Below are 26,607 nucleotides of genomic sequence, written 5' to 3' on the forward strand. Positions count from 1 at the left end.
TAATATTATGACCTACTAATAAATTTGAATATGAAAAGGGATATAATAATTTACTTTCGGGATAGTTTTAATTGTATAATATTGTTTTTATAAGATCAATTTAGTAGTAATTTAATTTTTTTATATATAACATTTATGAGGTCAAAACCATGCATGCAGTGTACGCGATTAGGGTGTAATTTGGTAGTACTTCCAAAATCTTTGATTTTGTTGCATAAAAGGCAGGAATAATATATAAATGGAAAGGCCAGTCAGACTCAGTCAACCTTGTTTAATTGTTTTAATTTATTTCTTAAAAAACACAGTAACATCTCTATATAAACTCAAACCAAAACAAAACTTAAAAGAAAAGAGCAGCAAGCTTTATGCTCTTTGGTTTCAGTTTTTCTTTTTCGGCAATCAATTTCTTTTTTGTTTGATCGGAATCTGATCGGTAATTTTTCTCCTTTTGTTTTCCTCCAACTTTCACTCCAATTCTGAAATTCCCCCTTCAAATATCTTTTCTATTTTTTTAAATTGTGATTTTATATTAATGCAGCCGATTTATTGTAGTTTTGATTGGGGCAAGTGCAGTTGGAGATGATAGAATGCAGTGTTTGCCATTCAAAAATAGCATCACCGATTAGCAAAGCCATTTCGAGGGCTTACGATGGGCACCGTAGCCATGTCTCCTCCAAAACCCGTATCCTCAATGTTCTTTTGGTCGGTGGTGACTGCGTTTTGGTCGGTTTTCAGGTCAATTATTTTCCTTTAACCTTAAACCAACCATACTTGGTCTAAACCAGCAATATTGTTTGGTGGTGCCTTTGCATTCTAACACTATATATATTAAATATATACACTAAATTATTGCAGCCTATATTGGTTTATATGTCAAAGGTGGATGGTGGTTTCAAGTTTAGTCCCATTAGCGTTAACTTTCTCACTGAGGTGACCAAAGTTATTTTCGCCATTATTATGCTCTTGTTCCAGGTATTTTTACCATTTTATTAATCGGCCTCTTTAGAATTTAAGGAAGCACTTTAATCCTATATGCCAGCAGGCAGCAGTGGAGCATAAGAATTATATGCTTGTTATCATGTGTTCATTTAACTATAAATAAATAAGTCAACATTGAGTTAACATGTATAGTTAATTAGACACATGGCATTCAAATAAACCTGCTTGTGGAGTTTTTAAACTCTTCTGCTAAGTATTATTGCCATTTGTTCTCTCTTTTTTGTGCTTTTATTATCATAGAGTTTGCAAGGAATGTACCATTTTTGTCCTAGTGAAGTCGTATTCTCCATTAAGTTTGGTATCCAGTGCATGAACTCTCTCATCCTTGTGGTGTTGTATTCTCAATTGAATCTTAGTTGTATCTGTTCAATTTTCATTTATATATATTTTCTATACTAGGTTAGATAAGCCAAAGAAAACATAAATGTCTCCCTATTACAACTATTGAAATAATTGGGGAAAACAGAGCTGAGCATATCCAATCATGATGTTTTTTACAAGGTTGGAATTGGTTGGCATGATCAAAGGAAAATGCATATATAATGTAAAGGTATCAGAAACACCATAAGATGAATCAACATATCCTTCTAAATATGAGGTCCACACATTTAACAGTTCAATCAAAGTTACCTCATGCATGAAATCTCTGTTTCAAAATTTCCCTGTGCATGAAACTTGAGAAATCCTAAAGAGGAGGGGGGGGGGGGGGTTTACAAAATAGATCGGTTTGATGATATTAATAGTTTATATACTACAATCATGTTATGCTGGTTTTATAAAAGGATATAATGTCTAGTTGGAAAATTTTATCATAATAGCTTTGTAGTTCTGAGTCCGTGTTTTGTCAACCATTTCTGTCTCTTGTAGTTATTTTTGTTTCAAATTCCTTTTTCATTCGATTCATCAATTATTTTTATAAGATGTTTTATGATTTATAAATTCTCCTAGCTTATAAGCCCATATAAATTATTTTTAGTGGAGATATCATCTTGACTGTGGTTTCTTTTTATAGAAATTGTCTGACATGCAGGAACAAACAGATTATGTTCACTACCAATTATTATCAGATAATCTAGAAATGGCAAAGATGGAAAGGGATCTGGTGCCTTAAAGCAGTCTGGAAATTAGAGGGAGTGCTAAATAAAATGATTCTGATCATCGACCTGTAGCAATAGGAAACATTACTAAGCCTAGCCTGTATGAGTTCAATGGGCTTGTTATTAGTATCTGGCAGGAATAAGAGAAGTTTTATTGCAAATGATTATTAGAAGTCCAGTTCCATTTATTATTTTTTTATTGAATGTTATTGGAGATTTTTTTTATTAAATTCATTCATTAGCATTTAATTATTGATCCTATTTAACTCTATCTCTTATATCCTTTAAGGCTCGGCATAAGAAAGTTGGGGAGAAATCTCTTCTATCAATTTCTACATTAGTGCAGGTAAGAAATTTATTTCAACAAATTTGTGATTCTGATTGCAGTTGTGTCATTAGTTTCTCTATCACTAATTTCACTATTGATTCTTAGTAACATTAATAATCCGGATGGTTTATAATGCAACCTTCTTATAAGCTTTTGATAAAGAATGGAAATAGTCCAATCTTGAGGTTAGAAGTATGTCCTGCAACATGTGATTAAAACTTGTTGGCTAAGCTAAGAACCAAGTGTTGGGCTTTGGTAGTTTAAATGTTAATTCTTGAAGTTTGTACTTTGTTCAAATGATATGGGATGATTTTATTGAGTGTTAAAACTGTAAAACTGATTAAGAAATTGGCTTAACCATATATGCTTTCTGGTAGATAACAAAAGCAATTGAGATACCAACATGATTGTTCATTGTGATTAGTTGACATTTATGATATTTAGGCAGTAAAGGTGCAGAAGGACATTAAAAGAATTTCAGTTGTTACAATGTGATGCTGAAAGTTGAGATGCAGTAAGTCAGCCAAATGTTTTCAGTTGCCCACATAGCTTTGGCTTTCTGTCTTGGTTTTCTTGGTTTTGTGTGGTAAATTTGTTGAGACAGAGTGTTGTGCAATGTGCAACTTTAACAAGACTAATGGTAGATAAGCAGTGGGTTTGGTTTTATTCTATTTAAAGAGTGAACAGTGCGTTGTTGACATTCTTTGGTTTTTGAGTGGCAGTTTTCTTTATGCCTTACTTTTGCATTTTCTGGTGTGTGGGTGTGTTTATGTTCCCTTGAATCATCAATATTTTTTTCCTGTTGGTTTTTGAATAGATAATATGTTTCAACTCTTTAAGGATATTATGGGTTTTCTGAAAGATGTGCTGCCATTTATGTGATCTTATTTGGTTGACAAAAGTGTGTTTGGATTGCTTTCTGTAAACTAAAATATATGTACTACTATTCATGAGGTATCATTTTGGTCTGGGAAATCATCTTTATGTGATATTAAGGCCTTTTGAGCTTTTTTAGCTCATTATTCTCCTTTGTATCTACCTTTGTTGTTTTTCTCAGATTCCACTTCTCCAAAATGATATGAGTGGCAGTAATTCATCCACAACATCTTTCTGACCTCAAGATACCTTTCTCTTTGTTCTCAACTTTTACAGGCTGCTCGAAGTAATTTGCTTCTTGCCGTTCCAGCTCTACTTTATGCTATCAATAATTACCTAAAGTTTATCATGCAGGTTGTCTTTTCTTACTGACCTTGCTGCTTCTTTTAAGTCACCTGAATAATTTCAACTACTTTTACATGACCTGATTCTGTATAATTTTGGGAAACACCATTTCACCATGTGCTGTATTTTTTTTTTTTTTTTTGAGAATATGTGTTGTATTTCTGTTAAACAATTATCCACAGCTAAAATTTCTTATTAATATTCCTTGGTTTGGTGTTTCCTAATAGTAGTTGTTTTCTAATATTTATGCTGTTATTCTGCTGCAGCTTTATTTCAATCCTGCTACAGTGAAGATGCTGAGTAACCTGAAGGTAGCATAATAGACTATGTTTAACGATCTTTTAAATAGAATATGTTCTAACCAATCTCCTTTATGCTCTAACAAAATGCATTTTTGGCTAGTTTTATGCTTTAAAACTTCTTTTCCTTTTTGGGTATTCGTGACATAGTCATTACAACCAGTCAATGAGTATAATGAATCCTAAATACCATTAGTTTATACTCTATCTAAAAGTTATACCCATTGGTCAGAAATAACTTTATGTTGCTGTCCTCCATGAAAAGATTAAGTACTCTGCTCACGATCTTATCCGGCTGTTTCTTTTGGCTTTTCTGTGAGATTTGTTAGTACATCTGCTTCACTGCTTTCCAACATATGCAGGTTTTGGTAATAGCTATCTTGTTAAAGATGATCATGAAACGGCGGTTTTCTATTATTCAGGTTAGTTTGAACAAAAAATTTTCTCGTTGTACCATATTGCATTCAATTCTCCAAAAATTAAAAGAGAATATGTGGGCTTTTGAGATGACTAATTGATTGTTATTTATCCGTATTGTGCACATGTGGGTTGATCCATATTTGTAACAGTGGGAGGCTCTTGCTTTGTTGCTTATTGGAATTAGTGTAAACCAGTTGCAGTCTTTACCAGAGGGTATGACTTCATTTGGTCTTCCAGTTGCAACAGGCGCATACTTGTACACACTAATTTTTGTAAGTTGTTAAATGTGTTGCGTCACTCAATCCATATGGCAACTTTTTGAACTGTCTCTATTACAAAGGATTATATCTTGTAATGATCTTATTCATGCAGTAGGACTGCTGAAATGCATGTTTTTTCTCTCTTTCTCATAAACGTATAAACTAGAAATTGCTTATTAACAGATTATGGTTTAGCTAAACATAGCTTAAGCAGTTTTTTTAACAAGCAGAGGTGCCTGCTCGTTGCAGCTGGTAATTTGTTAGGTTAAAATAGGAATGAAATTGAGATTTAGGATAGGTAAGGAGTATTTAATAATTTTTTAGGTTTAAACTATATATATATATATATGTATATTCATAATAGTTGTTCAAAGTAATTACAGTTAGGAGTGAATTTACAAAATTAACTTTAGCTATAATATAAATTGCCAAATAAATCGGTTAATGCAATTTTTAGGTTTACAGCTTTTAAACTATTAGTTAACCATCGCACTCATGACAATGTTAGTTTGACCAAATTCATAAATCACTTAGAGCACTCCAAAATTTAGAAATCCATTGATAACTTTTTAGAAATTATTAGATAATTAATCTAGTTAATATTGGTGGGAACTTGATTAAATTCTAATAAATTCTCATAATTTATAATACACACTTTCTAAATAAGAGATCTAAATACATATCTAGTAAAACTTGTGATGCTAATATGATCAAATCAAGTTACTAATCATACTTGAATACTATGATAGTGTCATAGTTATTCCTACTCCCTAGTAAGTATTAATACATCAATAATATATAATAAAAAAGAATAAATTGATAAATGACAAATAAAGTAATTTTGTGGGTTGGGGTTTTGGAGTGAAGAGATAGTTTAGAATTTCATGACGTGAATAATTATTAACTATTAAAAACATAAGTTTTAAGAAAGGTTGTTAATAAACAAATGTTACAGGAACCACTAGAGCGTCATAACAGCTAAAAAAACCCAGTGAAGGAAAACCTACATATGACCAAAAGAATAGAAAACACGAACTGTGAAAAATAATCATAAAGTCTACACTATTTTGGTAACTGTCCCTCCCTTTTACAAAGACACTGTCACAATGTGTCAATAATCTTTAGTCATTTGTAAAATATTAATGTATATATTATGCTAGAGAATGTGACACAATGAAACTTAGCACTATTACATTAATGCAGGTTAGTGTTCCATCCTTGGCATCAGTCTTTAACGAGTATGCTTTGAAGAGCCAATTTGAGACAAGCATTTACCATCAGGTAAGTTTATAATGATATTATTTGTTGTACTTGTGTTGCCATGATGAACTAGCCTGGTGGGACAACTGATGGCACATTTGTCATGGGCTTTAGTATTGATTCTTAATAACAATTTGAGGAAAAGGAAAGAAAAACTCTGAAGTAGTCTTACATGGCTTAGATTTGGGAGAATTAAAGTAATTTTCTGAAGGATACGTAAGTGGGTAAACAATTCTGGTCTTTGACCTTTAGTTTAGGTCCTCCATTCATTTGTGGTTGCTTTATGTGTTTCACAGAACTTATTTTTCATTTTTGGTTGCTTTATGTGTTTCACAGAATTTATTTCTTTATGGATATGGTGCCATTTTCAATTTCCTAGCCATTCTTGGAACTGCAATTTTTAAAGGTAGGACATAGACTCTAAGCTAACAAATGTGCCTGGTGGAAATCATGATATGATTATTGACAGAGCTTCATTGTTCATGTTTGGTCACAAGTTCTTGATTATCTCACAAATTATTTTATCTGTGTATATATTTGTACTGATATTTTGCCTTTTAGAGGCAGTATAAATTACTCTGAGCACATGCAAAATCCTTTTGTTGACTACCTGTTTTAATTCCATGACCTCCTTGCTTTTAGGTCCCAGTACCTTGGATATCATGAGGGGACATTCGAAGGCTACTGTGCTTTTAATATGCAACAATGCATCCCAAGGGATCTTATCATCTTTCTTTTTCAAATATGCAGGTAAATTTTGCTACTCATGTATTTTAATTTTGTGATGGAAGTTGATACAAAAAAAAAGGTAAAGAACATGAAGTAATTGCTGAAAACACTGAATTTAGTTAGACCTTGGAAAAATACTTGAGTTACTGCATATCTACAATGGTCGATTGGTTTTAAAGGGGTAAAAAGGAGCTACGCAACGTTAAGTTTAAGGCTTGGTTCCATTCATGCCTTTATAATCACGTGCCACAATTAAATTATACTCCAGTATGCAATTCACGTGAGAATGATGCTATGCTAACTGTATGGTTACGACCCAGAACTTTATGTTACAACATTATGCTGTTGATTATTTCGCTGAAATTCTGTCAAAACCGTTTCCCTTTTTTTTAGTATCTTTGACTAAATTTCACTTGGTTTTTTTTTTTTTTGGCTGAAGGATTTTTTTTTCATAGACCTTGCATTATTAATGGCATTATATTTTAGTATTTTCTCTTACTGTCTAATAGGCTTCTCATATTATTTGTATTTTGTCTTCTCTAAAAATTGTTTCTTGTTCTTGCAGATACAATCTTGAAAAAATACTCCTCAACCATTGCTACAATTTTTACTGGTATAGCATCTGCTGCTTTGTTTGGTCACACCCTGACTGTAAACTTTGTTTTAGGAATCTCAATTGTGATTATCTCCATGCATCAGGTAATTTTAGCTTATATAGGTGCTCGTATATGCTCATGCTGACACAGTTTTCTTTTGTTTAGCATTTCTGTTGTGGCCAGTGAAGAACACACAGAAACCTTGGCCTATATATTTTTCTACTTTTCCTTTCCTCTTATTTCTTTGCCTGCCACTTTGATGATAGGGAGAGACTGCTCATAATTGTGTTATATATTTTCTTCCCTTCAGTTTTTTTCAGCACTTTCGAAGGTTAAAGATGAACAACAAAGTAGTAATTTAGAAATGGTGGATAGCCAAGACAGCAAGAGGTGTGCCTTTCTCCTGTATGCTATTTTTGTGGACCTTGAGTAAACTGTTCTACGCTTGGATATGGATCATGGCATTAAATGGATCTATGATTTTTTTTATTCACTAGTGAAAAATGACTGTCTTTTTCTATTTCATGAGCTTGATCATTATGAAAAGGAGGGCTAATATAAACAAATAATGAAGGATCTAAGAGGCCTTGGAAGAATGAGAGCTCTTAAGAGTCAAGACTAGTCTCAAAGGGACTTTCTGATGTGCATACATGACATTTTCTGTCTTGTGTCTAGATACATAGTTTCCATATGTAAAACAACCACTGGGTCAACAAAAGTGTTATCACCTAAATGCGCCTTTTCCCCCCTTAAATAGTTATGTTTTTTACTTCTTTATTTTCCTTTTTATTGTTTTTTATGTGATTTTCCTTTTTTTTCCAAGTACATGCATCTTCTTAATAGCTTGTGCAATAGTTACCAGAAGATGCCAATACCTGGTTGACAGAATTAGAATTTGTTCAGAATCCTTCTTTTTGGATCCTATTATCCTTTCCTATACTTGGATTTTCGATTTGTGATATAAACCATTAAGGTAACTAAGACCAGCCGTGTCATTGTGATGAGGTGAACTATATGATGCTTCATTTGTCTTACTTTACCCTATATGTGGTAAACCTCTTTGAGTCAATGATCATGTACTGACTAAAAACAAAGTTGTCAAATTTGTTTCAATATAATGCGTGCCTACTGTCTGAATTAACAAATATTTAGTGCTTGGAGTAGAGCTAAGGTATCAAGCATAAAACTCTTGTTGGTAAGTTTCATTCCTGCTTTACCAGGTCGTATCAAGCTTTTACATCTCAAGTTAAAAACTATTTCCTGTGGTTCAACACAATTATCAGAGAACTTGTTCACAGAGTTGGTTGGATTGTCAGTTAGGGAACAACTATTTTGAAGTTTGCGAATGACTATGATGATTGATAGACACTATATACTGCACTATTTTCTTGAAAAATCTCAGGCAGTTCATTTTGTCGTTTCTATTTGCATTTTTTTATGTGCAATGATTACTAGAAAATAATAAAAAAAAAAGGTTGTACAAGAGGTGCCTCCAGTTTAAGTTCATTGCATTCTTTTCTAGTGAAAGCAGGTCTGTTTTTTGTACTTATCACCACCAAAACGTTTTGCGTTACCTTCACTTCTCCCAATATTATAGTTGTTCTGTTCACTGCAAACTAAACTGCAAACTTGCCAATATCTTATCAGGACTAAGGATGCATCCTTCCTAAATATGACCGCTGGAGCAAATGAAGATGTGAGAAGCTTTGAACAACTGTGGCTTATTGAAATATACTGAACATTTTTTCTTCTCTTGGATTTTGATTCTCAATTATGCTTTTTAATGAATTTTTGCTTTTGCCCAGGCTAGCCATCATGTCAATGAGGAGGAAAAAAGATCACTTCTTCCAGTTTAGGTTCACATGTACTGGGTTTGGATCTGCATTATTGGTTTTGCTGATAAGGAGAATGTCTTAATTTTCTGTGCTTGTCACTGTCTAAAGCATATCACTCCTTCTCTCGCCTTTGGAAAATAACATGAGGGTTCAAATAAAAGAAAACTATCCTCATAATAGGATTTCACAAATATTAGAAGATAGAGGTGGCAATTAGGCATGTTAGGTTCAGGTTGGGTTAGTTTGGTTCATGAAATTTTGGGATCACTTCAGGTTGAAATTGTTTCTTGTTTGGATTCAAGTCACTTTGGGTTTCAAATTACTATGGTTCAGGTCATCTTTTATAATAATTTATAATATATTTTTTATTTTTTAATTAAATTAAAATTTTAAATGAGAAAATAATATATCATATTCTTAATTTAAGTTTCAAGTTAACGTCATTTGGGTTTGAGTTGATTCAGTTCATTGAGTTTGATTGTTGACATTTAGAGTGAAATTGGGTTGGATTGCATTAGAGTTCGAGCAGGTTGGGTGGTTTTATTGGTCGGGAAAAGTTGTCAGCTGTAGCAGATATTTTTTGAAGCCCTGTTTAGAAATTTATCCAGATATACATAATTAGGTGTCTGATGTAGCAAAATGCTCTTTGACTTTTTAACTAGGCAAAAGCATGCTCATGCATAAGAAGCTTCTCCTCTTTATTCATAAGAAGGCATATTACAGGCAACTCTGGTTTGTTACTCCTATGAGGTTTGAACACATTAGCCATGGCCAGGCGTCAGGGAAATGGAATGACATGATCATTTCAGTGGATTTTGTTTGTTATTTCTGCTTTCAAGTATATAATTCTTGTAAATGGTTTAATTTCAGGAACAGTTTTGGAGGATACACTATTTTAGGTGGACTCAGTTTGAGAAAATGGTACAGCTTGCAGTAACTGAACAGAATAAATGCCGTCTAATGATTCACAATTCATTACTTCATCTCATGCCATGCTTGGGTCAGTTACCCACCACAGCATAGTCAGTCTATGAAACTGCAAGTGGGCTGGCTGTCTCATCAGCAAAGTTTAATATCTGCTACAGAAGAAAAATTAAAACTTTATACGGGATTATAGAATTCTTCTTCATGTGTACATTCTGTACTCAAATCATTTCCCTTTAAACCGAAGGGTTCATTTTTGAACATGCAATGAAATTTATGCAGTTTTGCTTTAAACTCTTTGATATCAAATGGATTCTTGGATTTGTTGGAAGCTATTCTTTCATTTACCAAGAGATTCAGGGAAACTAGATTTAAATCTTAAACCTCAATCCTCTTAAAAAGTGATAATAACTGTCACCTCAAACTAGTTTTGTTCTTGCACCAACAATGATTGTTGGTGATTTCTTGATTTGGAGGCAGCACAAGATTGACTATATTTTAGTAGAAGAAAAAAAAAGAGATTTTTTTTTTTCCTTAGAAGTCAAGTTTCACTTCGGTTCAATTAATCTATTTAACTATTAAAACAATAAATTATTTGATATTAATAAGTTAATATTTTAAAATTAAAATTAAATAAAGACAACATTTATTAATAATATAATTTAGTTAGGTCAAGCTTGAATTGAAAAATTTATGCACAAGCTCGACTTAAGTTTGGTTGGGCTCATGCTTATGATTAACCTGGCTTAGACACCTTTAATCAATATATCCATTTTACATTATTGCTCAATGGCATACTGTGTAAATATGATTTTCAGAAAAAACAATTCTGAGTTTTCCTTTATATATAATAATAATAATAATAATAATAATAATAAGTCATAATGTGATAATAAAAATAATTATTGGTGTGTTTAGTGTATAAGATTATGATAGGATATGATAAAATGATATTATGATTAGTATTAAATTAAATAACATTATACTATTTTGTGTTTGATATATGCAAGAATTAGAATAAAATAATTTATTTATTGGATAAAATTATCCTTCTTAAAAATTTATACAATTTAGATTATTAATGTAATTTTTAAGGATATAATAGAACATATAAATTCAATCCATGGATTAAAAATAATTCTCTCTTATTTGGGAAGATTAAATGATCCTATAGCAAGAGGATGATTAATCTTCCTTGTAATCTTATCCTTTTCTCTAAATACAAACAAAACGTAATATAGGATGATTATCATCCTATCATATCCAATATCTTATAGCCATGTTTGATCTATAGGATAATGGATAGGATAGATGATAATCATCATCTTGGCTTAAGATGATTCAATTTTCTCAAAATTGAGAAGATTATTTTAAATCCATGGGTTTTTTTATACCATTAAAATTATATCGATAATTTAAATTGTATAAACTTTAAGGAAGGATAATTTTGACTAACAAATAAATTATATTATTCTAATCCTTACATACATTAGACATAAAATAAGATGATATTATTTAATTTAATTCTATTTATAATGTCATTTTATCCTATTCTATCATAATTTTATATACTAAACATATCCTATAAATATTAAGATTTAATCTCGTATCTATTAAATATTATTTTTAAAAATAATTATATAAGCCAACTATTTAATTAAACAAACAGCTTCAAATTTTTGTGATGATGGCACGTACATGGTGCACCTTGCATATACGCAAGGAATTAAGTTTAGATTTGTTGAGTGGAAAAGGGGAGAGAAAAGAGAATCTCTCTTTTGGTCATTTTCCGTTAAAATTGGGGTTCTAATTTGGTTGTTTTCTCAAAATGACGAGAGTAGGTGTCATAATGTATGGATTTATTGATATATTGTTAAACTTGACTTTAAAGAGTCGCCAAGAATATTATTTTGTATAAGTGTGATTGGCCACTTGATTGAGTTTGTCCCATTTTAAAGAAATGTCCTAAGCTTTATTTAGGTATTTTTAAAAGTTAGATTCATGTCTACAAAACCATGACTATGTTTGGGAGTACGGTTATGTGTGGAAAAATTTTTAACATTTTTACAACACCTATCCAAAGGATAAAACCAGTTTGATTTCGTGTTATCAAAAAGCCTAAAAAACTTATCAAGTAATCTAATGTCGAAAATTATCCCTAAATTACTTCAATATGTTGGTAATAATTCAAGAACATCCCCTCACCTCAAAAGTATTCAAGGAGACTATTTGTCAGATTTAAATAGGCCCCATTGTCAGATTCATTTAATTTTTGTAAAAAAAAAAAAAAACCATCAAAATTGCATTTAAGGCCATCACTCTCAAGCTTAAAAAAGCTATATATACATATAAAAACTGGTGGAAAATAAAAGAAACAAAATTGGCAGTACATAAAAAGAACTGGCAGAAAATAAAATAGAACATAAAGGCATGAAATAAGAAGAGAATGAAAGAATCAAGTCTTTTGAGCACCTATAAGAGGTCTTCCAAGCTAAGGCTACCTTGGACTATCATTTTCTTACAAAAATAACATCAAACTTGAAGCAAAATAAAGTTGAAAATGAAAGGAAATCAAGCTGGAAAAAACAGAACCAAAAAAATGTAAACTTTCATTAATGGAACTTGAAATGAAAAAAGGTAGCCTTTGAAAGTAAGCTTAGTACAATAAAACTAACTAGAATTTTGCATGGTTTGGAGGGACTTTTTGGTTAAAAAATGCAGAAGATAGTGATCAGATGCATTTCTCAACCAAAAAGTCCCTCCAAACCGTGTAAACCAAAGGCAATAAAGAGTGGTAGTAAATGTCTTTTTCAAGTATGGTCCCAATTTGTCTTGTAGTGAAATCGGTTTCCTTTTCTTGCTCTTTCTTTGTCGATTCTCCTTGCTCAAATTTGGCTTGATTTTTGGCTTGTTAGATTGATTTTCTTCCTTTTTTAAGCTCTCAAAGTCAGCTTGAACTTTCCTCAATTTGGCTTCATACATTGCAAGCCAATCAAAGCAAAACATGAAGCTTATACAAGGCTAATTGCTTGGTAGCTTGTTTGTCATATTCGTGGCTTTTTTCCCTTCTGAGTTCTAGCTCACTTCACCTGCTTAACATCATTTGCAAGGGCCTTGGCACAATTCCCTTAATATGTTTAACCATAACTAGCACAAGGGGACTAGGTGTAGCCATATTTCGAATTCACCTACACATGCAACAATTTGAAAAATTAGGTGAGTAATAAAGTAAAAATTAATCAAGTAAGACATAAAATTAATCAACTAAACACATGATAAAACTTGACTTTTTGTTTGTCCTTAAGCAAAATCAACTTATATTAAGAGTCAATTTCACTTCCTATGATCAATTAGAAATTGTTTCCTCAAAAATTGCAAGATGATTATAACTTAAGGTAAATCCTAAATAATGGCTATTCATGAGAATTATCCTAGAATGTGCATCTGCTCAATTGAAGTTCCATTATGTGCAACATTCATCACATATATATGCAATCTAGCTAAGAATATGCAACCATGGAATTAAGACAACATAATCAAAGTGCACATACATTTCATAAGTTTGTCTTACACACCTCTTTCCTTTAATGTTGGGCTAACACTAAAGTAAAGATCCTTAGGTCTTTGCTAATTTATAATGTTAAGCTAGGGTAGAGATAAGATAGAAAGGATTTTTAGGTTCAAGTTCCCCAATTGTGCATTACAAGCTTAGGATCAATTAGAGAGCTTCTAAGACTTAAGCACCCCTATTGAACTTTTCCCCATTTTATTATTTTTCTTTTTCTTTTTCTTTTTTTCTTCTTTAGTTTATTTTTAATTTTTTTTCTATTAACCCTGTTTCCCAAATGTGACATACCTTTCTAATTATGTCATGAGTCATCCTTATGCATATAGATAGGGACAACAAAGATAAAAATGCAAGAAATGATCTAAGTTTATTTATGTGGGTGCTTATCAAGGAATGGATAATATAAGGCTCAAAAGGGGTGACTATGGATATATGCATTAAGGTTGGTTTGAAAGGCTCAATCGATCCAAAGATAACTAAAGTCATTTCTCTAATTCAATGTAGCTTAGAATTTTACCTCAAGAAGTGATCAGACAAATTCTAGAAGATAGGCACAATTTCAAAAAATGAAATGCAATTCCTATGATTAATATAAACAATCACTAAATGATGTGCACTTTAATTATTAGAACATATGCTCACAAGTGAAAGCATGCAATCAAATATCAACAAATTCTAAGATCATTTCATGCTTCACACAAATTTATTATTTTCTTAAAGTTATAATCAAAGTCAATCATGGTTTTTATCATATGATCAATAACAATCAACTAAGGGAAGCATACGAAAGACTCATAACAGCAATGTTGCTACCTATTAGGAGTATTGTAAGTGTACGGGTTATAAAAATAATAAAAATCAAAAGTAGTCCAGATTATTGTCTCCTTAGAGATTGAGAGTTCTAAACTTAGGGGTTGTACCAATTTTGACACTTTGAATATATTTGATTCTATGAAATTTTTTTGGTGAACTAATTAACCTAAACTGATCTATATAAAATTTTCAAATATATTAAATCCAAATTACTACAAATTATGAAGAAAGTAAATACCTAAAGATTAAACCTACTAAAAATAGAACATGCTAAAAATGCAAAGTTTCTAAAAATAAAAAATTTAAACAACTTCGTAAAAATTAACAAGGTATGAAAAATAATTTAAACACACTTAAACAAGACATTAAAAATGAAAGCCTAATAATTTAAATGCGAAAAATTAAAATAAAAATTGAAAATTAAACTTACAAGTAAACTAATCTAACTTTTTATCACCTAAACATGCATGAAATGTGAATAAAAATAAACACTGTTTGACATGGTTAATTGAGACCTAAAATGGAACAACAAACGTATGGAAACTATATGAAAAAATTGAACATAAATGGAAATCAAATTCATGCAAATTGAAATACTAAAATGCATGAAAACTAAGATCTATAAACAAAGATGCTAGGAAAATGCAACCCTATCTAAGAAATTTGTAAAAATTGTTTTACTAGCTTAAAATAGACATAAAAACAAGCCAAAAAGTTATAGGAAAGCTTTGCGTAAAACTGACCAGAAATGCTTAAAAAAATACGCAAGATGTAGCATGAAATTTAACCTATTCTACTCTCCTAGTGAACTAAATGCAACCAAAACTTAACCTAGCTACATGCCACATGAAAACCATGAACATAACATCAAAATATACTAAAAAATTAATAAAAAAATATAAAGGACACTATGACTAAAAATAGAATACGAAGTGAAGAAACACTACTTGAACAAATGCATGAAACAACAAACTTATGTCTAGGGCATTTAATCAACCATGCAATAATCTTTTAAAATGATTTAATAATATAATATAAGTATAAAAATTATATGTAAATAGCAACAAAAATTAAAAGGACACTTTACATAAAGTGCAAGTAAAGGACACTATGACCAAAAATAGAACACAAAGTGAAAAAACACTACTTGAAAAAATGCATGAAACAACAAGCCTATATCTAGGGCATTTAATCAACCATGCAATAATCTTTTAAACATGATTTAATAATATAATATAAGCATAAAAATTATATGTAAATAGCAACAAAAATTAAAAGGCAAAATATAAAAGTTGGGCAAAAAAATTAAAGAACAAGAAATATAAAATGCAAGTAAATAAATACACAAAAATCAAACTTGTGGATGCCTGTGATGTTTCTATCAAATTAACATCTAAAGCCATCCTTTCTGAGTAGCAAAAAACCCAAATATCATGTAAAATTTGTTGGAAAAATAAAGAAAATTAAATCTAGAAATTGGCATAAACTAAAAATGAGAACTTGTTTAAACAAAATAAAAAGAGAGCTTGGAATGTGTTTGTAACTTGAAGGAAATTTAAATAAGCTAAAAGATAACTAAAAACAACATTTAAAAGAGCTTGAAAATGGACTAAAAAAGAAAGATAATGAAGTCTTAAAGGACAGGTTGGTTGGTCAACAATATTACTACCACCAATCCTTAAAGACATCCTAAACTAAGTAAAGGAAAAAAAAATGAAAAGGAAAAAGCTTCTAAGGCTAGCCTTCTCTTCCCTTTTTTATAGCTAAAAGATATGACATTTTACAACATATCCACCATCCAAAATAAGCCATCCCAACCCTCTATTCAATCATCACAACCAAGGCAATTTTTGGGTTATTTTGAAGACTGCTAGGAGTGATTGCATGAGCTAAAATTTCTAAATCAGCTCCATCCCAAGTGATGATTGCTTGGTTGGTCCACTGAGGGTTTTTCATGTTGCGGATCACTATATATTTGATACTACTTGTTAGGCAAAAAAACCCCAATCCAACAAGCCAGTAAAAGTAAAATCAAACAATTAATCAATCACACAAGAGACAATAATTTAATGTGGTTCAGTCCAACTGACCTACATCCACAGATGAGAAACCAAGATACACTAGTTGTAGAGAATTACAAACATACAATCAAATCATTAACCTCGCTTAACAATCAATACTCATTAGACCCTTTCAATCTTCTTTAGTTCTATGAAGTATTTTTAACCTAAATAAATACACACCCATATGCACCTATATATCATAAACAAACACATACCCATATTAACCCATTCATCACACCTATGTGGACTATTTTAATCTCCTCTAGTCCATTCATAAATATACAAACATACACATTTGTAAGACGTGAATCTTCAGTACTCTTATGGGATGTTTATCCCATAAAATCTTATAACTTTCTTACATATTTTTCTCATATTTAATCTTTTAGAGACTTCACCTATTTATAACCATACAAACTTGCCTATTAAGAAGCCCTTTCCTTTTAGAATTCTTCTTTGGCAAGTCAAACTTGCCTATTAAAAATTTCTCTTTTAAAATTTTTTTCTACAAGTCTTTTTATCCATAAAGTAATATTTAGTGAATTTTAAATAAATTTGTTATAGGATTTGAGTCACTATTCTCAATAATTTCTACCTTGACTCAAATTCTATCAAATCATCTGTCTTTATACTAGACATGCTTAGCTCCACTTGCAATGAAAGTTTCACAATCATCTTCTCTTATATATTTTTATGCTTTAAGTAAATCGATCCTTAAAATATGAACTCAAACTTTTTCTTTAAATCGAGCTCCTCTAGACTTATTTTTTTTTATGGCTTGAACCATGCTCTAATACCACTTGTTGGGGATCACCATAGCTTTAATACTACTTGTTGGACAAAAAAGATCCAATCCAATCAAGCCAGCGAAAGTAAAATTAAATGATTAATCAATCACATAAGAGATAATAATTTAACATAGTTCGATCAACTGACCTACATCCACAGATGAGAAACTAAGATACACTAGTTGTAGAGAATTACAAACATACAATCAAATCATCAACCTCACTCAACAATCAATATTTATAAAACTCTCTTAATCTCCTCTAGTCTTATGGAGTAGTTTGAACCTAAACAAACACATGTCTATGTGCACGCATGCATCACAAATAAACACATACCCATATGTACCCATTCATCATACTTATGTGGACCCTCTCAATCTCTTCTAGTCCACTCATAAACATACAAACATACATCCAATAAGACATAAATCTCTAATACTCCTATAGGGTGTCTAATCTATAAAACCTTATAACTCTTTTATATCTTTTTCTTATACCTAACCTTGTCGAGACTTCGTTTATTTATAACTATACAAACTAGTCTATTAAGAATCCCTTTCCTCTTAGAATTCTTGTTTTGCAAGTCAAACTTTCCAATTAAGAATCATTTTTCTTTTAAAAATTTTCTTTTGCAAATCTTATTGTCCATTAAGCAATATTTAACCAATCTTAAACAAATCTATTATGGAATTTAAGTCACCATTTCTAATGCTTCATGCCTCCACCTAGGCCACATGTTGGCAGCTTAGTCCTCTTTCAAAATGTCAAAGAAAATAGCTAAAATAGAACCATAAAAGTTTTAAGGTCAGCAAGTTTGCTACTTTACCAGTGATGTGAAACAGAAAAATGAAAGAAGAAATTTTCTATAAGAAATCAGAGGTTCGGTTCACCCTTTTTGTCCCCCTAAAATTTCTTATTTTCCAACCCTATCCTAGATTTTTTGTTAGCCCATAAATGGTTTCTTGAACCATGCAAACTAGTAGCCATGCTTGACTTTTATTTTTCATTGTGTTCCCATTTATTGCTTAACTTATAATTTGTTCCCTTTGCTCTTTCCTTCTTTATCAATTTTTCTTGGTCAAATTCGCTTGATTTTTTTGACTTACTTTTTATCCTCATTTTAGCTCTAAACTCCTCCAAATCAGCTTGTGCAGTAGCTCATCTCAAGCAAGCCATCTTATACAAGAAAAAAAAGCTCTATATGCCTTTGTTGGTGGCTCATGGCTTGGGACTTTATGGTCATGTTTTGGAATTTTTTTTTTTCTTTATGGCTCCATTTTTTCATGGAAATCAACTCTCCTCATCTCCTAAGGGCCTTTAAGTTGCTTTGGCAAATTTTCTACTAGATTTGGCCATTGCTTGCATGATGACATTAGGTGCAAGCATGGTGTTTTGATTTTTTCTACACATGAAATTTGAAGAATTTATGTGGATAATCAAGCAAAATTAAATCAAGTAAGTTAAAATTTAACCAACTAAGTACATGATAATTCCAAAAAAAAAAAAATTATCAAACAGCCAATTATGCCTAAGTTTAAAAAAAAATTAAAAATTTTTAAAAATTTGGTTTAAAAAGTTTTTCACCCCAAAACTTAAAATGCACATCGTTTTCAATGTGTAGGCATATATGAAATTAAGTGCAAGAGGTGAAGAATACTCTTTTGACTGGTTATGGCTTTTCCTTAAAGTTTTTATGATTGACAACCTTTATTATTACCTACAAAAAAAAAAAAAACTAAGCATTAACTCTATTAAAAACAAACATGAAAATAAAAAAGAAAGAAATGAAAACATCAAATACTTGGTTGTTTCCCAAGAAACATTGATTTATAGTCAACAGCTTGACTTTCACTGAGGTTATGTGAAAACTCCACACTTGGTACCAGTATTTATCCATTTTCTAATCTTCTTTTTTTTTCGATATATTTTCAACAATAGATTTAAGGTGATGGAACTCAGTGACAATGGAGAAAGTAGATAGGTGGCCCATCCTTAACAATGTATTAAGCATCTTCTTAGAAGGGCTAAAATGGGTGGGCACTAGCCTTAGTACTAGTGAAAAAGATATTGCCATTGAAAGTATAAGGTTGGGCTTTAATGTGAAGGATTCCTTCATAAATGGTGTAGTATGGGTGAATGAAAATGATGAAATGATTAAAGGTTCTAGCTGAGGATCAGAGGTTGGGGAAACTTTTAGACAAGTAGGGAATTCTATGACACTAAGTTTATCCATATCATCATTGGATTCTATGTGTGAATGTCTATTCAAAAATTCTTTAATATGTCATCATACAAGTCATTTCCATTATAATCTTTTGGCATATCATTCAAAAATGCTTTTATTTTATCTTCTTTACTAAGCTTGACAATATGTGTTCCTAAAGGTGGAAGAAAATCATCAAATACACAACCATTATCAATAGGCTGCTTCACTTCAATCATCTCTAAATTATCTAGATTTGATCTTCAAAGGGTTGAAAAGATGTCACAAGTGGACTAAAATACTTAGACTCACCTTCAATGGGACTAATGCTAGACTCTTAAATAGTCCTTCAGTGGGACTAATGCTAGACTCTTTAAAAATGTCAGATTCTAGAGCCAATCCATTGTCATCTACTTTTATTTCACAAGAGTGCTCTTCTACTTCCATAATCTTTTAGTCCATCACCTTGACAAATGCAAGCAAATCAGTCACGATAAGCGCATTATCATCATCATCATCAACATACACCATACCTCTTTATTTCGATCATCCTTAATACACCTAGTGAACTAGGATCTACTAGCTTGTTAAGGCTTTTTCAAGTGGTAACTTGGGTTTTGAGGAGGTTGGCTTGATTTTGGGTGAATTCTATGAAAGTTTCCTCATGAAAAGGTTTCATTTCTTATGAAGGTAGTGGGTGATATTAAGTATGTGATGAAAAGTATCGCAGTGATGGATGGTATAAAGAAGGTGGGTTATATGGTGAAATATGCTGTGATGGTGGAAAATCAGGGGCTAGGTATTGTGGTAAGTAATAAAGTGAAGGAGAAACAATAGGGTAAAAAGAGGTGTATGTTGATGATGAACTAAAAAATTACCATTGGTTGCTACCCTATGAGACTTCTGAAATATTTTTCAAATCTTGAATGTAGATGTTTAGGTAAAAATAAGAGTGTAATCATACACATACCTATGACTATAATAATCTCCACCACAAACATCACCATTGCTAAATGGACTCTGAAAGGAAGTGACTAGACTATGATCATATTGGGCTCTAATAGTATCTATCTTATCGGCTAGATTAGCTATCTATAAGGATAATACTATAATAGGATATAAATTACTCTTAACAAAAGCACTCTTAGGCTTTAAGCTTTCTAATGACCACTTGGGTTAAGGTCTATTAACCATAGGATACCACATAGTCCTTAAGGGCTCTGGCCTCATCAGTGAAATATTCAGACATGAAAACTAAAAGAAGAAGCAAATAAAAACAAATAAGCAAAGGGGAAAATAAGTATTTACAAAAAAAATGAACTAGATTACACCCTATCATATTTCTATCGAAATTAACCCTAGCCCAAATGCACCAAATCTTGGGCAACAATGCCAAAAATTTGTTACTTACCTTTCAAGACTACTGTAAGTGTATGGGTAGAAAAAGTAATAATGATCAGAAGTATTCTGAATATCGTCTTCTCAGGGATTTGGTAGTTTTAAACCTAACAATAAGTACCAACTTTCACAATTTGGGTATATCTAGTCTTACGAAAAATTATGAAGTGATATAATTAACATAAATTAATCTAATAAAAATTACCAAATAATTAAACCTAAATTATCTAAAATTAAGGAGAGAAAACTCCAAAAAGGCAAATTACTAAAAATAGCAGTTTCTAAAAGTAAAAAGGTTATTAAAAATAGTAAACTAGAATTCCTAAAGTTAAACAAAACATAATTAAAAACATGAAGTAAATTTGCAAGTAAAGAGAAAAGGGTAGAGAAACAGAACCTAGAGCATCAAATTAAAATCGAAAATAAACCTAACACAATAAAGAAAAGAAAATGCATTTTTAATTTAAAAATAAACTTAATAAAAAATCCTAACCTAGCCTAAAATACATGAAATGTATGGAACAAAAATTAAACATGAAACTAACAAAGGAATGCAAAAATTAATGTTCTAAAAATGGAATTGAGAATTTCGTAAAAGCTAAGCTAAAAACCAAATGAAATCGCCATCAATTTTCATTGAGGCATTTCATCAAACACCTAGTATTTTACATAGAACAATTCTAAAATATTATTTCATTTTTACCAAAGATTTCATAAATTAATTCAATCAAGGTTAGTTAAGATACTCTTTTTATCACATAAGGTGATTAATCCTATCTTGATTATTTAATATATCTTCATGTGCCACATGTTATACCCAATAATATTCGACTAGAGTATTCTTGGTTAGAACCATAAGTAAAATAAAGTCAAAGTATAACATTCATTATATAAGATTATAAGTAATCTCAAGTCAAAATATCACTGATGCAACCATTACATGAGAATTAGCCATAGACACTGTGAACTACCATATAGTATCCTCATATCAGCTCATGTTTGCTGAACTTTTTCTTGAAATAAGATCCGCATGTTAGCTCAAGTTTATCCAAACTTTAACCTATGAGATCGGTTGCTTATTTTATAAACATGTGCATAATCATGTACTAATCTTAATAGCTTTTTTAATGTCCTCTTATTGATAAAACATCAACTAGAAACAAATTTTCAAACATATAGCTTTTATGCAACGATGATCTCATAATTACAATCTCATCGTAATTACCTTGCTAAGATTTATTTATATTTCGAGGATAGTATCATATAAGCATTAACATTGAAATATATGCATACAAACTCAATGATAAAGAAATGTGACCTTTATAGATATCAAATATCAAATATCAAAGTATTATGAATATGACAATATCTTAGCCAAAATATGATTTGACTTGAAGGGCAAATATCGATAGAATTTAGGGATAATGCAAAAAATGATAGTGATCTACACAATGTTCATGGATCTAATGACAAGGGAAAAGAAAGAAGTTGTTGGGATTAGAATTCATGTCTGATTAACAAAATGTATGAAATTTCTTGTTGCATCTCTGTTTATCTAATATCTTATATGTTTTTTTTAACAATATTATTTATTTTTTTTATTTTATAGGAATTAAAGCTAACATTTTAATAAGTATATCCTGATGTTGAGCATAGGTCTTTCGAGGCATTTGTACACTAATTTCAAAAGACAGTTCAAGGGAAGAGTATAAACAACCTCTATAGAAAGCAACAAATGTTAGGTCAGTCAAAGAATGGGAAAAAGCCATGTTACATCTTAAAAGGCTTGATAAAATAGGCTAAGCCTATACTTGGGTAAATAGATTGAATTTATCTAAGTGGGCAAGGTTCGGTTTAGCCTAAAAACTAAGAGTGATCTATTGGTTCATAATCTTAGTGAATCATTTAATGCTTACATATTACAAGCTAGGGATTTGCCTATACTAAGCATGTTAGAATGGATTAGAAAAAGATTGATGAAAATTTTTCATGCTAAAAAGATAGGAATAGAGTCACATAAGCGCCCTATCTATCCAAGTGTTCAAGATAAATTTAAAAAGATAAAAAAAGACTCATTTAATTGCTTTTTAGTTCTAGTTGGTAGGTTGAAATATGAAGTTGAATGTGGTATAACTAACCATGTTGTGAATAGGATTGAATAGAGTTGTACTTGCAAGTATTAAGATTTTGTGGGAAACCCTTGTAAGAATGTTGTTTCAACTATTTTTAAGAACAAGGAGAAACCATAACGTTATGTCCATTCTTGCTATTCTAATAATACCTACATGAAGACATATGATAGCATTATTAATCGTAATCCAGGACAACATGAATAAGTTATAAATGATCATCCTTTAGCCCTTCTAATTATTTATAAACCACCAGGCATACCAAGAAAATTAAAAAGGAAAGCACTTGATAAACCTCAAAATTCTTACAAATTGTCTAGGAGGAATAAACCAATAAAATGTGAAAAATGTGGTCAAGGACAAATTGTGAGATGTTGCAAGGCATTAATGATGGGGGAGACTTTATGGCAAAAAAGGATAAGGTTGAAGGGTGAAGGGGTTAAAGACTTAATAGTTTTAGCTATATTGTGATACAGACATATATTTGTAAATTATTTTCTAACCTTTATGTGGTTATTTTGATAGATTGCCCAAAACAAAAATTTTATATTTGTTTCAAGGACAAGTTCAAGAGGAAAAGCTACTACTACCACTAATAAGATAATGGTAGATCCAAAAAAATTCTTCTTAATGCTGGTAGATAAAGAATTTGATACTTTTAGTTCAAGAGAAAGAGCTACTGCCAATGTTGGTACACTAAGAAGAACTAATGCCAATGTTGGTAAAAGACAAAGACGTGCTACAAATGTTGCCACAAAAGTTTTAGCTATTGCTACAACTTTAGAGTTTGGCACAAGTTTAATGGGAAGAGCTGTTGGAAATGTTACCAGAGGAAAAGGAAAAAGAACTTTTAGGCAAAAAGTTACTATAATTAAAGGAAAGAGTAGGATTACTATTAATGGTAGCCTATGCATCTAGTAGGCAATCAGTTGGCAAGCACACTATTAGCACAAATCAAGAAACTAGCAACCAAAGAGTTGATAACCAAGTAACTAGTAGCTAAAAAGTTTAGATGCAATCTAGGAACAATTTGTACATGTTATTTTGATGATATATGTTGATGTATAGTTCTTTTGGGGTAAAAATTAGTAACTATATTAAGGTTTTTTTTTTTTTTTGTGTATGGAAGTTTATAAACTAATTTAGGGTATAATTCTATTTAGGTGAAAGCTTATGAACTAGTTTAGGATATAATCTTTTTTTTATTTATAGCCAATATCTTTATAGGTTTCATGATGTATACATGTTGGCCTTATTATAAGTTGCTTAGTTCAAGCACAACTCGTTCTTTATATCAATATGAATTTTTTGCCTTTATGTTTTTGATATGTTTCTTGATCAAACACAATGTTGGATAAATTTGTTAAATGTGTTTGTGAATGTGTTTATGGAAATTCACTTTGTACAAGTTTACTGTTTGTGTCACAAATAAAATGACACAGTTGGAATAGAAGAAAATTGTATATGTTAACCATATTTCAACTACAAAGTTCATTGAGTCATTTTCACAAGCACTTGATAGACGTAAAGCATTAATTCCTTCCTATTAATATCAATACTGGAATATCAATTCTTCAATTCCAAAATTTGGTTTCTACAACTTCTTAGATGAAAATGATCATACAAAATTACCATAAACATTACCAAAACACTTAAACTAATTAAAAACACCCATTTTTGCCTCTAATTTGAGTTTCAATAAGTTCTTCCTTTAATTTCAACTCCATTTTTTTTTTGCTTCAACTAATTCTTCTTGCAAACTCATCTTTTCTACTGAACACAATACCAATTCTTTAAATAATTCTTGTTTTTTTGAATTTGACATGGAAATATGATATTTCATTTTCTTGATTTTTACTTCCAATTTAAGTATCTTTTTTTTTTTTTGCAAAAATCACTATACAATTCATCCACCCACTAGAAGAAATCACATTTTCTTGTTCCTTGACAAGAAATTTAAGATTAAATATATTATTTTTAAATCCTACAAGCTATTTCAAGATTAAATGAAGTACATCTTATCTTAAATTTGTTACACCCATAAAATTTCGTCTACGATTGTTCTTTGTTCTAGATGTCCTTATAGGTGATTCCTACTACAAAAACATACTTTTGCAACATTTGATCCTCCACTTGCTGAAGATTGGGAAGAATTCATGCTTAACACTAATTTTTCTTTCAAAAGTTTGAATATGAGAAATAGCAAAGAAATAAAAAGGATGGGAAAAAAGTTTGGGGTTTATACAACTCAGATACTAATAGCATCAATGAATAGTAATGGAATGACATGAAATAATATCTTAGGGTATTTATGAGTCACATTTTAAATCTAAGAAGGTAAACTTAAAGTGCCTTAAACTATAGGGTATATATGTAATTTACCTTTATTTTAATTAGACTGAATAAAGAATACATATCTAATATATTTATGAGTTAGTGTTTGATATATTATCATTTTTTTTTTATTTCACAAATGGAGTTAAGAGATTGAAAAATGTTACATTTATTTTTTTAATTATTTTTTATTTTTAAATATACTTTAAGAGGTATGTATCATTCTACAAAACTCATTATAAAGCCTAAAAACTCCACTAATAAATGAAATAATTTCTTTATATTTAATTATAATTTTATAACTTTAATTAACTTAATCATTACAACAACTTAATGTTTATATACATACATATTTATTGAATTTTGTTAACTATTTTGTAATTACATATAATTGAATTATATAATGGCAAAAGTTGCACATTAATTATTATAAACATGATTGTCATGAAAGGTATACTTTTGCAATTAGACTTGGCAATTTAAAATATAACATGGTGATATGATACAAAAAAACATTAAAATGACATGATTTTAAATTTTAGCAAAAACAATATATAAATTTAACAAAAACTATATTTCATATTTTGTATATCGACACGAATTATAACATATAATTTTTAAGTAAACATGAAATGAACATGCTAATTGTTAATATTTTACATGATACCAATATATAGATTTTCAAAGGTTAAATATTGATCTAGCCTCTGTATTATACACTTTTCTATCAATGAGATACTTAAAGAAACAAAATTCATAATTGTATATTTGAACTTTTATTCTATTATATAGTTTAGTACTTTGGACTAATGTCATTAGTCAAATTATTAACGTGGCATGAATATCCAATAAAATCATAACATGTGATAACAAAATACCACTTCATTGATAGGTCCATCAACATATCGGCAATAAAAGAAAATTCACAAAATATTCAAAATAAAAGTTGAAAAGTTTGTTAAAAAATAAAAAAATAAAAAAAGAAAAAAATTTCCAAAAACATCAAAATGAGAAATAAAAAATGAAAAAAAATAAAATGTTAAAATTTAAAAGTACCAAAAAATCAAAATTATAATTTTAAAAATCTAAAAAAATTTTAAAATACAATTAAAAATAAATTTTATTTTTAATTTTTTTAACAATTTTTAAAAGCCATATTTTAAAATTCTAATGAAAATTCATAACATTTTGAATGTTAGGTTAGCAAATAGTGAGGGTTATTTATGACTTTAGGGCTAACTTGACATATCAGGCCGACTTGATATGTCAAGCCAACCTAACATATACAGTACCACGTCAACTTAGTCACCTCATCAACTTGTCCAAAGGGCCTTTTTTTATGT

At 30.3% G+C, this 26,607-nt stretch overlaps 1 protein-coding gene across 9 annotated transcripts; it reads left to right on the top strand.

Moving 5' to 3' along the window:
• The first annotated feature begins 275 nt into the window (after window positions 1–275).
• Window positions 276–10,262, top strand: LOC111296296 (CMP-sialic acid transporter 2-like). 9 transcript variants are annotated; one of them, XR_016325859.1, is made up of 16 exons: window positions 276–433; window positions 553–735; window positions 856–972; window positions 2,386–2,442; window positions 3,577–3,654; window positions 3,912–3,956; window positions 4,307–4,366; window positions 4,514–4,636; window positions 5,828–5,905; window positions 6,221–6,290; window positions 6,527–6,634; window positions 7,179–7,226; window positions 7,520–7,599; window positions 8,857–8,905; window positions 9,015–9,073; window positions 9,915–10,262. XR_016325859.1 is itself a non-coding variant. In XM_089740530.1 (16 exons), the coding sequence occupies exons 2-15, from the start codon at window positions 580–582 to the stop codon at window positions 9,063–9,065; spliced, it is 1,206 nt and encodes a 401-aa protein (XP_089596656.1). In that variant the 5' UTR covers window positions 276–433; window positions 553–579; the 3' UTR covers window positions 9,066–9,080; window positions 9,915–10,262. The 9 variants fall into 9 exon arrangements, 8 of the variants coding, with proteins under 8 accessions (XP_089596656.1, XP_022746245.1, XP_022746249.1 ...); XM_089740530.1 differs by having other exon boundaries at window positions 7,179–7,312; window positions 9,015–9,080; XM_022890510.2 differs by having other exon boundaries at window positions 7,179–7,312.
• The last annotated feature ends 16,345 nt before the right edge of the window (window positions 10,263–26,607 follow it).

The sequence above is a fragment of the Durio zibethinus genome, chromosome 12 (assembly GCF_047325235.1).
Source record: "Durio zibethinus cultivar Kanyao isolate XHJ-2024 chromosome 12, ASM4732523v1, whole genome shotgun sequence".
Lineage (NCBI taxonomy): Eukaryota > Viridiplantae > Streptophyta > Magnoliopsida > Malvales > Malvaceae > Durio > Durio zibethinus.